At 40.3% G+C, this 14,783-nt stretch overlaps 1 protein-coding gene across 6 annotated transcripts in view; it reads left to right on the plus strand.

Moving 5' to 3' along the window:
- Positions 1-12,230, plus strand: part of NCOA7 (nuclear receptor coactivator 7) — an 83,697-nt gene extending 71,467 nt beyond the window's left edge. For 5 of the 6 annotated variants that reach the window (XM_063389946.1, XM_063389947.1, XM_063389944.1 and 2 more), the window contains 6 exons: positions 5,659-5,806; positions 9,059-9,187; positions 9,320-9,472; positions 10,007-10,102; positions 10,742-10,815; positions 11,693-12,230. In XM_063389946.1, the coding sequence (XP_063246016.1) occupies positions 5,659-5,806; positions 9,059-9,187; positions 9,320-9,472; positions 10,007-10,102; positions 10,742-10,815; positions 11,693-11,828 (736 nt within the window). In that variant the 3' untranslated portion in view covers positions 11,829-12,230. Of the gene's footprint in view, positions 1-5,658; positions 5,807-5,849; positions 7,389-9,058; positions 9,188-9,319; positions 9,473-10,006; positions 10,103-10,741; positions 10,816-11,692 lie in introns of those variants that run through there. The other variant, XM_063389949.1, reaches the window with a different exon arrangement.
- The last annotated feature ends 2,553 nt before the right edge of the window (positions 12,231-14,783 follow it).

A 14,783-nucleotide genomic window follows, 5' to 3' on the forward strand; every position in this document is an offset into this window, starting at 1 on the left:
TATTCTACAAAAAAGCAAACCAACAAACTGGAGATGTGGAGGTTTGTGATTTTCCACATAAATCACTCAAGAATTTTCACTGGCTGTGAAGAGTCAAATATGTGATCCTTTTCTTGACAGAAGGCAGGTAGAGCAATTCTCTGGTCTGTTGATGAACAAAAATCAGTGATTCTGGTAAATTAGATGCCAGGAAGGAGGAATCTGAACTTGTGATCCATCTCAGAGGTGTCTCTTTCAGATGCAGTCAACTTTTCCAAAATAATTTTATTTAATAATTTTAATTTCAAATATGTAGCATGTGTGTTGATTTAAGTTTGTAATTTTTGTGGTTTAAAAAGGAGTGTTTTGATTGTCTGTGGTAGTGTGGAAGTTGCCGTCCTGGAACTCTTCCTGGAGGAGAGGGAGAGGTTTAATCCAGCTGGAATGTGGTTCTTGGGAGAGTAGCTGGATAGCTTTTGGTTTGCTTGCTATCTGTGGATCTCAGTCCTTGGCTCCTGAGGGATTGCAAAAGCTTGGGTTTAGAAAATTCTAGGTTGAAGTTTGAGTAAATACTTCAAGTAGTTGGAGTGATGCTGTGATACAACACAAGGCCAGTTAGTGCTTCGGGGAGAGTGCAGCTAACAGTGAATAAAGCTCTGAGCTGACTGAGGTCATCTCTAATTACTGCTCTGTGCAACAGGTTAATCTATCAAGCTTCTAGCCACAGCCTTGGAAAACAGCTTTTCTACTTGTCTTTTTATGAGCAGAAACTTTCTGAACGGTGAACAGACCTAATCCATATATGAACTGAAGTTTTGACAATTGTTTTGTACTTCAGTTTTTATAATGAGAAAAAAGTAACTTCCACAATGAGCTGCTGGAGCAGCACCTGGCCGTGCTGGCTGAAAGACCAGATCTTTGATGTCAGGGCTGCTGTTTGGATCTTGATCAAAAGTAGTGGTGATTGATTGGCTCTGAGTTTGGGTCTTTTTGGTGCTATTGATGCCTGTTTTAACACCCCAGAACTGCATGACAGATCAAGTAGAACTTGGAGCAGAAATTAAATGCAAGACCCACTCCTTTGTATTAATGCAAGGCATCTCCTTGCCTCTTGAACAAGATGGTGTTTTCTCCAAGCTTTTGGATGCTTTCCCAAAGCAAAACACAACACTTCCTACCTTCTGGGGATATTCTTGCATTAGTATTGTGCATCTAAGTGTTGCATCCTGAGGGTGCCATGAACAGTAGGTTTTTGGGTTAGCTATGTATTTTAAACAAATATGAGATAATTTACTAAGTTTAAAACTACTTGAAATGCAATTTATATTCATGTGTGAAAATATCAAGAATACCACTCTCATCTTTTTGTCCACAAAGCAGTCCAGTCACAGTAACTTGTACAGTGTCTTAATGCTTTATAGTAATTAAAAAAAAAAAATAAAAAAACCTGTCCAAACTTGGAGTGAGATTGTGAAAAAAATTCATCTACATGTCTGTATTTAGTGTGAGTTAAATCTTCCTCTGATTTGCTTTTAGTTCTGTTTTTCTATGGTCGTAATGTTTGCTGTTAAACAGCTTCTGTCCTCAGTTGTGAAAATGGCTCTGATTTCAGCCTGGTCCCATAGCCCACAGCTCCCACAGCAGAGCTGCTCTTGCCATGTGCAGGCTGCTGCTACTGTCTGGGCCCACCATTTTTACATTTATTTATATATTTGTTGGAAGTCTCTGAAAACTTTATTAATGCAGAAGGAAGACTTTTAGGCTGATATTCTTTATAAAGGCACTAAATCTCCTGTCTAGTTTCCTGCCTGCTGTAGGTGTTCTCTGTTCTCTGTCCGTGCATGGCTTTCCAGGAGCCGCGTGTGTCCCGGCACACGTCACCCCGTGACCAGCACAGCATGGCTGGGTTAATCAGTGACTGCAGCACTGCTTTGTGCTGCCTGCGTGGTCACAGCAGTGCTCACCTCAGCTTGCAGAGGGGGTGCTGGGCATCTTGAGTTGCCTTACATACAGATTGCTCAGTCTAGGGCAGCTTCTTGCCAGGTTCAGCTGAGCAGAGGGGCACCCTTGCTTTTGGACACAAATAGAGGTTGACTGTTTTGCTGGGAAGTTTTGCAATGGGTATAGCTTACAGTATTAGAGGGTAAGTCTGTGTGTGCTCTTACTACGTGGATTTATGTTTAAATGGTATGTAGGTTTCCCACCCTAGTGGGTTTTGAGTAGTAGTAGCTCAGTAACTAGGTCACACAATTCCTCAAGACTTTTTACAGGAAAATGCCTTGCACTGAGACAGAGATAGTAATGCAGAATTTCTTTGTTTGTTAATAATAGCATTGACTAGTTCCTCAGTCAAGAAGTAAATCTCTTTAATTTTCCACAGTGTAAATTTTGTGAACAGGTTTGGTTTATGAATGTATAATTTGCACTGAAGTTGATGTAAAAAACACTGCACTGAGATCGTGCTGCTGAGAGGCCATCCACTTTCTTGCAAGATTTAGAGTCCTTTTAAATTAGCCTTTTCTAAGGAGAATACTCCTAGACTCCTGATAATAAGATATCAAACTATACAGAGGAAATTTTTGAAAACCTGTTTTTATCTATAGCTTAATGTCTTATAATGAGGGCTCCCAGAAGTCTCTATAAGCTCATAAAAGCATGTGAGGGCTTACAATAACTCAGCCCTGAAGATTTGTGAAGAATCATCATTTAGTTAAGCACATTTATAACGTAGTCATAGGATCCCTCTAGATTAGTATCTTTCTCTGGGTCAGGAGCAGTGGTTCGACTTGAAGACTTTTGAATATTTTCTTTCTGGAGTTACTAGCTTCAGGTTTCTGTAGTTATCTCTTTCCAAGTCCTTGTATTATTGATGTCTCGTTTTTAGTGCATGATACACTCATAAGCATGTGATCACCAAAACAGCTGTTGAGTTCTAGGATAAATTTTCTCATAGCTGTCAAGTTGGCTGTAAGAAAGTTCCTCTAGAAGTGGTTTTTCAATTTAAAAATTGGCTCAAATATTTTCAGTTTGGTAGCTTGGAAATACCACTGTAGCATGTTAGAATGTTAGAATTTGAATGTTAAAATGTTAGAACTTTATTAGCAGAGCATCCCTTTTCAGAATGACATCACCTCTGTAATCACCTATTTCTATTTTATGCTGCTGCTTCTTAAATCTGGACTGTCTGAATTTATTTATCAACTGTCCATTGCAGAGGAAACCTTAGATATGTACTACTTAAATAAACTGAGCATATACAAGTCCATGGGGCCTGACAAGAAACGTTCTGAGTATACTGAGGAAGCTGGTTGATGTTATTACAAAGCTGCTTTCTATCATCTTTTGAAAGGCTGGGTTCACCGGGATGTTCCTTAATAATTGGAAAGACGAATGCTGCAACCATTGTCAGAAAAATCGAGAAGAATCTGTGGGAGCACAGGGCAGTCAGCTTCATCTCAGTCCCTGGGAAGCAAGTCCTTATAGACACCATTTCCAAGCACACAGAGGGAAAGAAGTGATCAGGATCAGCTGTCATATATTTACCAAGGGGCAAATCACTTTTCTAATGACCAAATAACTTCTCTGTTTGAGATTGCTAGCTCCTTGAGCAAGAAGAACGCAAGGGGTTGTTGTTTTACCATCACATTACTAAGATTTTCAACACAGTCTTCCATAGTATCCTTGTAGCCAAATTGGAAAGATACGACCTGGACAGGTAGGCTACAGGTACAAGTGGTGTTCTTGGGGACTGATACTGCTTAATGCCTTCACTGGTGACGTGGACATTGAGACAGAACACACCTTTATCATTTTGGGGAATGACACAAAATTTGGAGAGTGCTCATGATTGGAGTGCAGGGCTACTGATCGGAGGAGCTGACAGAAGTGTCAGGAAGTTCAGAAGTGGCAAAGGCAAAAGTTGTGCACCTGGGATGGGACAATTCCTGCAGCAGTAGGTGGGGGTAGGTGGCCTGGGGAGTAGCTCTGCTGAAAACGATTTGGGGAAGTTGAGAGCAATCTCAAGGTGTCATTGATGTGTCCTTGCAAGTAACAAAGGCTTGGCTTCTTGCTCAGTGAAGGGAGGAAGTACAGCCGAACAACTATTATCCCCCTCTTCCCTTTAGACACTTGGTTAAAAATTGAAGGGGAAGAGACAAGAAACTGAAAATGCAGGATGGCATGAGACCCTTGTAGAATGGCACAGAGAACTTGTGGAATCACAGTTGGAGATTTTCCAACTCAAACGGACAAGAATGTGCAACCTCCTCTAACTTTGAAATTAACTCTGCTATAAGCAGAAGCTGGCCTAGATGATTTCCAGAGGTGGCTTAAAACATAAATACATTCTGTGATTCTGAGATACAAGTGTGCTGCTCTCCTTCAGCCACCTGCATAAATGTGGCTTCAAACTGATCTTAGCCAGACAGCAGAAATCACTACTTTTATTGCCCTTTCTTAGGGATTTGTAGGAATTTAGTAGTTAGCTTTCCAGAGTGGAACTACTGTACATAAAATACACAGTGCTCAAGTCAGTTGTCTCTTTCAGTTAAAGCTCAAATTAATTAGCAAAGAGCTAATCAGACTGCTTTTTCTGAAACCTCTGTAAGCAATGCTAATTTATTCCTTTTTCATTATTTCCATGATGAAACAAAGTAAATCCTTTGTTCTTTTTGTAGACTCATTTGAAAAAATCTGGAATTTTACTAGTGACCATAAAAATGGTAACAGTGCTGAAAGGGTGTTTTAAGATTATTTGTGCATACATATAAATCCAAGTAACCTAAAATATGGGGGGAAATGTCTAAATTTCTGAAAGGTTTTTGCTGTTTTCTGTAGATCTAAGAGTTGCAGGGTGTAACTTTCTGGTGAAAAGCTGGAAAAAGATCCAATATCATAAGCACTTACTATCTATCTGCCCTCTTTACTGTGGGTGTGATATTTTGTTGACAGTTCAGCTGCTTGTATAGTGGATCCACTGTTGTATTCCTGTTTGAAACTGCATGTGTTCATTTTAAGTTAATACATAAATTCCTTCTTCAGAAATTGTTTTGTGATTTATGCATGATGTTATGGATGTTGTCAAGGAATATCTTTTTAAAGACATGGCTGAGAGCTGACTACATTTATGGAAGAGCATGTGCTGCTGGTACTATATCATTAGCAAAGCTGTTGGTAACAGCTTATTTTCATAATGCTAAGAGAATGAAGATTGTTTTGTGTTAGTCTCTGTAATTTTTAAAGGGCAGCTAAAACTGTAGTGTAGACTTCACTGGTGATCTCATTGCTTGTTTCATGCTGGAGGTCAAACTAAATGGATAAAGTGAATGTTTTGCAGAGTTAACTTTCGAGACTACGACCTAATATCAATTCGACTTCTTAATATGAACTGTGTGGGACTGGACAAGCCACATTGTTTTACCATGATGCTTTGGCTTTGCATATAGCAAACAGAGGAGAAAAATATATTGTGGGGAGGGAAAACACAGAAACCTTGAAGTGGTTTAGGCTGCCAGGTGGAGGGGTCTGTTGCCTTGTGTGGTCTGCGAGGGTGGGGGTACACGGGTATCCTGTTTGTGTAGTTGTCCCTGCTTTGGCATTGGGCTAAACCTCTGTGCTGTGTGCCAGTGTTGGGTTCACTGACCACTGAACAATGGTTGTCTCCTCATCTTCTCTTCACAGGGTGGATCACTTGTACACATTTTTTGTTCAGTGGTCACCAGAAATATATGGGAAAGATGCCAAAGAGCAAGGTTTTGTTGTGGTAGAAAAGGAGGAGCTTGACATGATTGACAACTTCTTTAGTGAGCCCACTACTAAAAGCTGGGAGGTGAGTGCTTTCTGCCTTTACGTGAAGCATGTGCATATCAAGTGTGCATCCTCTGCTAAGAATCTCAGCAGATGTTCTTTTGAGGATTTTTATGGCGTTTGTTTATAACAGTTGCTGCTTCATATAAGCGTTAGGGCTTGTATCTGTCTCACAAATGTATTCATATTCCTTCAGTCTTCATTTCTTCTCTCCCTAGAAAGAGCAGGTAAACAACTGTGAGCTCTCTGATGTGCAACCAGCAGACATTGTGTAAATATTTTTACCATGTGATATCAGTCTTTTGCAAAGCTGTACAGGCATATGTGGTCAGCATAGCTAAATTCCTAATGTATTTTCTAATGTATTTACATGCTGCAGATAAAATCTTCAGAATGTATATATGCATGTAAACATCAACCCAGACTCCTGTGTGCTGCTTGAAATGGATTGGTGTGTGGTGATACGCCAGACCCTGACTTCTCTGGTGCACACAGCAGTACTGTTTGAATATTGGGTGTAAGTGGGATAAAGTTTATCATTGGACTTTGGCTTTTTCGTGTGTGGTCTTCTGCAATCTGTTTTAACCGCTTGGCATGCCTGTGCTTGCTATCTCTTTCTTCTCCACACAAAGGAAATGGGCTTGAAATAGGTTTCTAAGGGAAATAAGCTTGCACACATTTTTAAAAATCATATTTCTCAAGGTTCAAACACTTTCTGTGCTAAGGATATGGGATAATGAAATAGGCATAAATTCCAAAGTGGGAAATATCTTGATGGTGATTTAAAAAGTTATCTGATTATTTGTCTTAAACATAAACGTGTTTTCTTTAAATTCTACTGCTCTTTTTTTTTTTTTTTTTTTTTTTTTTCTTATCTTCACAGTATATTCTGTTGAAAAATGGAGCTTGGAAGCGGGACTTGTAATTTGAAATGTAGCAACCTGTATTCCCGGAGCTAATAGTTTTACTAATAGTTTTGTAGCTTCTCAGTGTTGATGCTTTGTGAGCTGAAAGATAAAAAAAAAAGTCCTCCTTGCTTTGCTTAGAGCTGAATGCAGTCATACATATATTGCTCTAGATTTCAGTGTTCAGTTATTTGCATGCCATTTTCATAAAACCTCAATGAAGGACAGTCAGTGATCTGAGGGCAGATATAGGAGAGTTCTGGCCACACTGGGAGCTTGTCTCTCATTGTTTTATTTAGATATTTATTGAAAGCAAGAAAAGCTGGAAACTGCTTTTTAAGGTGTGTCTCTTTTATTTGTGATATCTTCCAGCTTCACCAATTTAAAGTAGGTCTGCCAGGAAATCTCTATTGAATAAAGTCCAAATTTGGGCATGATGACTGTGAAAGTTTCACTCTCCCTTGCGGGGAAACAGAAACTCTAATTGTAGAGAAGCATATATAAGCAGTTTTATCACAGCATGCCATGGCCAGTAGCTGTCTGTCAGTCTTGCGGCTGAGAACTCTGGCCACTAGAGTAGTGGCAGTAGAGTAGTGGGTACTGAAAATAAACTGCTAGATGATGAAACAGAGACAAATGCCTTTGAATATTCGAATTATTTACTGTGCCAGACCAGACCAGGGGGAACCTTATGTGGAGGTATGTTGAATTGTTTCCTGTTTAAACAGCGTGAACCTGATGGAACTTCTGTCCTAGTAACAAATGTGCTGTGTACTCAGGTGGGGGACATTTCCACCTCAGGTAGCTTCCTTCCTCAGCCCTATAAAATCTTTGAAAGACTTTGTAGATCTGGTTTCTGTAGTGGTTGATTCTGTTCATCCATTTCTGGTTTTATGTGGTCTGTAAATACCTGATCTTGGAGATGCCTCTTTCTGCAGTGGTTGACTGAACTTCATTCACATGTGCAATTCAGAGACTGAATAAATGTGTATGCAGAGAAGAGGAGAAGCTTGTCTGTCTCTGGAGCCAATTTGCAATTTACAACTGTGTTAATAGATTTTCTCTGGTTGCCTATGTGAGTTTGGTTGTATTTTGCAACAGATACCTCTTGGTTGATTTGCTATTGGCTGATAAATTTCCCCCACTCCTGAAGGGGAGACTATTCCTAAAAGAAAGTCCTCAAAAGGGGAGTTGTGTACTTTTGATTTAAGGTGTAAAAGGTGTTAATTAAAATAAATATATATACAATAATGGTCTGGAAAGCACACCACTCAGAAGGGGCAACAAGAACAGTGATACAAGTAGAAAGATTGTTTTCTTTGAACAGTTTGTTGTGGGCAGGTTTCTGATTTTTAATTACTGCTATTTTGCAGTGAAAACCTTTCCTAAAATTAACCATATGAAAAATTTTCCAGCATAGGATTATCTGCAGTCTCAGAAGGAGAGGCTAGAGGGACAGGATGAAGCTGTAGAGCTCTTGCAGTATCATGGGCAGGAATACCTGTAACTGCTCAGGTGTGCAGGGACACATAGCAGCATTTGCTCTGCAGGCTGGATTTTACCTTGTGACCCTGCCTTCCTCTCTCTCCCTGACCCTGCACTGGAGTGCCTGTGCCCAGGTGCCCTGCTCAGCTCCAAGCATCTTCGGGAGAGCGTGGGCCTGACATGAGTGCATGCAGCAGATTCATGGCTCTCATCCCACTGGGGATGCCTGGTGTGACTGAGGGTGTTAGGGCTGTGTGTCATGCAAAATTTCTGTGCTTTGTTGTGTCATTAAATCCACACCTGGAGTCAGTCTAGTGCATTTGCTTTCTCACCGGAGGGGCAGGTGTGTGTTCGACCTCCAGGCATCTCTTCCCAGTTGTCTCGACACCTTCAACAGCTTCTGCAAGTTCCAGCAGTGATGGTGAAGGTGTGGAGGAATTATGCAAAACTTGATCCGTGTGTAACATGAAAGCCGTTTGGAAGCCTCATTGGCAACGAGGTGCATAGCAGAGCACAGTGGGCTCTGCAGCTGCATCCTGAGATTCCTGTGCCAAGATAAGGCCACTGTGGTGATACACTGATGGAAGGAAAAGACGGTTTGAGGTTTCCTGTTTGGCCTTGTTGCTTCCCCTTTTCTTTCTCATCAGCTCCATTTTGGAGCTTTTGCTGTTGCTTCCTATGTACCATGGTGGCACTGAGCCCCACTAAAGATTTTCTCCATTTCCGTAAGAGTACCTGTGCTTGAGTACCAAATTATCCCATATGGTGTTTTTTCTCCAAACAGTGTGACAGCTGAGGAGTAAGTTTTAAATGAATTGGCTTCAACAGAGGATTGATGGTGTAAGAGCTGTGCTTTAGGTTGGACACTTGTTCTCTTGCCACAGATCATTACTGTAGAAGAAGCTAAACGACGAAAGAGCGTTTGCAGTTACTATGAAGAGGAAGAAGATGATGATACTTTGCCTATCTTAAAGCATCACAGCGCTCTCCTGGAGAACATGCACATAGAGCAGGTAGGGCTGGAAAACCCTCAGGTGTCCTTCTGAGATGTGGTGCTGTGTCTGTGGAGTGTGAGGAAGAGAATAGGCTGGGGCGCTGCGTGTGTTGCTGTGTAACCATTTCCCTGTTCCCTGCTCGCTGCGCAGCTTGCCCGGCGCCTGCCGGCGCGGGTGCAGGGCTACCCGTGGCAGCTGGCATACAGCACGCTGGAGCACGGCACCAGCCTCAAGACGCTGTACCGCAGGTCGGCCTCTCTCGACAGCCCCGTTCTCCTGGTCATCAAGGACATGGACAACCAGGTGAGGAGCGGCTCCGGCCGGGGTTGAGCAGAGAGGGGAACATTTTGGAAAGGGATCCTTGGGAAATGCTAGTCATGCTGTGAAGTGTTGTCATACCAAAAGAAGACATGGGTGTATTCTTTTTATATTTTCTACTGCCTAAACTGGAGTTACCACAGGAACATACTTCAGCACTAATAAAAACTTTAAAATTGCAGTGCGTGTAGTAGTGCCTTTGGAAATACCTTTCTTAGGTATCTCAGTTAAGAAGCTGTCACAAGCAATGCCTCTCTGGAGGTCTCATTCTTCAGTAGCTGCTAGAGTCAGCAATGCTGCTGCCATTTTTGTTGTCTGGCTTTTAACTTGCAGGATACGGAAGATGTGGAGGAATAGTGGCACATCTGATACACTTCACTAGTTGGTTCTTCTAACATGAAAATCAGCTCAGTTGTTCTTAGAAAGTATTTTGAAATGTTTTTCTAGAAGTATTTTGAATGTTTTTCTCTTGAATTCTGCACTTTCCACAAAAGCAGCGTAATCATTTTGTTCTGACAGATATTTGGAGCATATGCTACACACCCCTTCAGGTTTAGTGACCATTACTATGGCACTGGTGAAACATTTCTCTACACATTCAGTCCACATTTCAAGGTAAGTGGGTGTCCACTTTTTGAAATAAGATTTTTGGGTTCCAATTCTGAAACATTTATGAGATTTTTATGACGATAGCATGTTTGAGTGTAGAAGATGTGCCAGATGTTGGTGAGTGCAGTTAATCATTCATTGCTTCAATGCAATACTTTAGGCAAAAGTGTTTAATTATCTGAAGAGAGGACAGTCTGTAAGGGTGAGGAGAGGGTTTTAAGTAAATTGAACGGGGAAGCAGGAAGGAGTTAAGGAGTGGATTGTCAAATACCCACCTTGGAAGCCAGTGACATCAAGAATAGGATATAATTTTGTGCATTCTTGGTATCACAGTGACAACGAAACAGAGATAGGAGTGCTACTGAAATGTGGCTTATGCACTTTTTCCATACTGAACACACTGTTCCTTTTTAAGAGGGTACCACTTCTTCTAGAGAGAGAAGCAGAATTTACAAAAAGGATTAGGGTGCTTTGTTCATAGTTTTAAATATGTATAGATCCTTTACTTTCTACCTTACCTTTTCCCCTTTCAAGAACAAGATAAAAGATGACCACACCTCTTAGCTGCTAAGAGTAGGTACCCAGTACTTTGAGATTACAAGAATCTTCACAGTTCAACTATGTTCATGTTTTTTCCCCTCTCAGGTATTTAAATGGAGTGGAGAAAACACCTACTTCATCAATGGAGACACTACCTCTCTGGAGCTTGGAGGTGGAGGGTGAGTGAGTGTTTGGCTTTCAAATCATAGAGCAAACTTTCTTTTTTTTTTTGAATTTTAAATGGAAATAGGGACAGTGGTAAGTACAAGAAAAACTTATCAGAAAAGTGGGTGAACGTAATTTTAGTAGGCTGTTTAGCCGAGATAGTTCAGCAATCTGATTTCTGTTACAGGCTGAGAGCGATTTTGTTTGCTTAGTGTGACTGATGTTTGGCAAGTAGGGTTTGTTGCAGAGTTGGGGTTGTTTTTAGCCAGGAAAAAAACAGATGTTTTGGGTAGATACATCACTCATTGTTGAAATGGTTTGTCACTAGAAGATAATCCCTAGTGGCAATTTTGCCATCGGTTTCTGGGGTTCATCACGTGGTCCTCACTAAGTTGTTTTTCTGTTGATGCACAGAGCAAGGATACAGGCAGGGCATAATCAGGTCATGAGCTTCAAAGGCCAGTAGGTACAAAATCAAGGGCTAAGGCTGTACAACCAACTAAACCTTACTTGGAGGTTGCACCATGGCACAGCTGGACGTGGTTTGCATCTGGAGGGGATAACCAGAAGGTGCTCTGTCCACATCCAGACAGCCAGGGAAGGGACCCAAGGCCTGTGCCCTGGTACGGGCACAGCTGGCAGTGTGAGCAGCCGGGTGCCCAGGGCTGCGGGCACTTGCAGGGTCCTACACACTGGTGCAAACAAAAGCAAGGGGACTGCTCCACGAGCTGCTTGGTGAGTGCTTTGCCACGACTGAGCTCTTCACATTTGGCCTCAAAGTCACCTAGATTCCTCTGTATCACTTCTTTGATTGTTTATACAGCTGTCAGTGCTTTCACTGCTCCATATGACACCAATATACACAATACCTGTTGTGTATTTCCTTTCTAGTGGCCGGTTTGGTTTATGGTTAGATGCAGATTTGTATCATGGGCGAAGCAACTCCTGCAGCACCTTCAATAACGACATCTTAACTAAGAAAGAAGATTTCATAATACAAGATGTAGAGGTATGGACATTTGAGTGAAACACTGACTGCCTTAAGGACTGGATCCATTAGGCACTTAAAAGCTGTCCAGAAGGTGCAGGCTGCCTCACAATGTTACACGCTTTTTTCTCAAGTTTGTACCAGAGCATGACTACGCAAAAAAAACCAACCAAACAACCCAAGAATAAAAGAATTGGTTTTGAGAGGCAGTAAGAGACAGAACAGTAAGAGATCACTCTGAAGTGTTTTTTACTTCCTCTTCAGTACTCTTCCATTGAAGATACAATGCTTATGAAAATGTTCATGATGTATAAGTTGAAAACTTTTTATGTAACTGTGAAAAAGATCCTGTGGAAGAACTATAACTGTCTAGTACATTCCATGTGTATTTATGTTCAACATGCAAATGCTGACCAAAAATAAAAGGTTACTTTACCAAAATCTACAGCATACTGTTTGCCATGGAAAAGAATCAGAAATAGGTGTACACAGCACTTAAGGGAACATGTTTTTAAAATTACCTTATTTATTGTTACTGTATAGTAAATTTTTCTTTTTGTAAATGTATCAGCTATGAGGTTTTTTGTTCAATGTTTCAAATCTCATTTTGATAATTACTGTTGAGGTGGGTTTCTTATGCATTGGCATTCATTCTGAATCAATTCATTTGATTTCTGAAGTTAATTTTTATATTTTTATTTTGTAAATGAGATTTGGTTTTCATTATACCCTAATTAGAGGGTTTGTTTTTCTGGCAGAAACACTTGAGTGCATAATTCTGTTTCGTTTTCTTTTCCTGAAATGAGGGAGAAGGTGGATAGTGCTTCTTCTTAACTCTGCTGTCACATTCCTGTTAATAGGTTACTATTTTGGCAGTGTATGGAGGCACTGGGCAACTCCCCCCGGTGTAGACTTTATCAGTTGTGTTGCAGTCCACAGAATTGGGATAGCATGCTCTGAGCACCTGCCCAAGAATTATTCGACTGTTTATGAAGGACATTTAGAGAGATGGTTTTTTGTATCACCACCAAATGATTCAAAATAAGCTACCCACTGTGCTTTTTTGAGCATTTCCCTACAAATTGAAGAATTTGTTAAGGAGAAAATACAATTGAGATTTAGAGAAGGAAGTTCTTTTCCTAACAGGCCAGGTCACGTTAGTGTAAAACATGTTTTCCTAATAATTACATATAAAATTTCCTTTAAAAGAATACTTCAAGCAGCAGTCTGGTTTAGGATTTGACAGGCAACTAAATATTCTTGTTTGTTTTTAATGGAATTATCAGATACTTCGCCCTCCCCCACTGCCAAAGCTGAAAAGGCTCTATATTTCAAAATTTGTAAAAATTATTTTACAAAAAAAATATATTACAAAATTATAAAACATTTGGTAAATTGGGAGAGTGTGCGAGGGTACTGGCAATCTTCACTGCTTGCTAAGGAACTCTGCTTTGCCATTAAGCTGTGGTTTTGTTTACACAATCCAGGCCTAACTAATACTAGGATGTTGTTCCTGCCTGAAACTTGAATGTTTCACTGTCCTGAGAAAGGCAGGTTTTAGAGACAGCAGTGTGCATTAAAACAGAAAAGTCGAATGTTGGAATATTATTAACTGAGCAATACAACTCAGTTACTGCTCTTTCCCTTTTGAATAGATCAAGTAATAAGCCAATTGCTTTTCTTTCAAAAAGCATTTCTAAATCTTAATCCTGCACAGAAGTTTCACAGTCCAAAAAAACCAATGCTATACACAGTAAGCCTGTAACACGCTGCACATAAGCTTTTCACACTTCCTTTCTTTGTGGGCTACTACAGCCATAAATAAAGTTCTTATTGGTAATGCTTTAAAATATTTTGGAAGTTGTTAACAGCATAATGCTTTGAAGATACCCAGACTATCTAACACTCTTTGCTCTTTTAAATGGTGGCAGAAGACCACTTAGTAGGTAAAAAACCCAACCAAACAAATACCCAACAAAAAATCCCCACAACAAACAAAATGAAACCAAGTTCAACATTTTGCATACATTTCACTATTGCTACCTACAACTTACTCCATTATATTATCCTTGTCAAAGCATATCTGAACGCTGTGGTCTATATTCAAAACAGTGTTGTTCAATCAAAATTCTGTGACCCTTGAAACTATGAATATTGAATATATGTAATGCAGTGCTATCACAATATTTTCAATAAAGGAATTTATGCATTCAGAAAGAAACTTGTTACAGATGCTTTCTCTTTTATTCACAAACTTCAGAACATTTAAAGATGAAAGGATGCAGCTTAAGCTTATGGTTGTGCTGACAAGTACCTGTGCACCTCATGAAAAGAGAATTTCAGCAATACTGTATTTTACAAACACAGATAAGGAGGTTGGAGATTTTGGTGGGGTTGGTTTCGGGTTTGGGCTTTTTGTGTGTGTAGTGTGGTGTGTCCCTAAAGAGAGGTGTGTTTTGAATTCACTCTGAGACAGACTGTGACAAAGGGCTAAGAAATGCCAGGAAACAGCAGTTACCTGGTACTTCTTGCTGCTACTCTCAGCTGTAGTGAATGACATGTATCCCCTTATCTTTTTTGACCAACCTCTTCCCAGAAGTCAGAAGTCCAGGTGCATCATTTTTGTATCGACCCTTTTCATATTTCCAAAGTGTTCACATATATTTTTATGTCCAGCCAAGCAAAGCAAAGCAGACTTAAAAGTACCTGGTTCTTGGGTTTTATTGGTATTCATTGTATACAGCAGTGGCATTAAAAGAAAACAAACTGCAGTTATGTGTGAAATTGAACAAGTGTGCTATTCATGAGCCTTGCTCTGAGAGAAACAGCAGTAACAACTTTCCTAAAGTAACTGAAAAATTATGGTCACTAGTAATTTTCTCAGGGAGAACGGGATCTTGTTCTTGCAACATCAAATATGTGTTCCTTCAGTGGTACTTCGACACAGATTTTTGATCCAGGACCATGTTCAAATAGACACAAATCAGGCTTGTC

This window comes from Prinia subflava, chromosome 2 (assembly GCF_021018805.1).
Source record: "Prinia subflava isolate CZ2003 ecotype Zambia chromosome 2, Cam_Psub_1.2, whole genome shotgun sequence".
NCBI classification, from domain to species: Eukaryota; Metazoa; Chordata; class Aves; order Passeriformes; family Cisticolidae; genus Prinia; species Prinia subflava.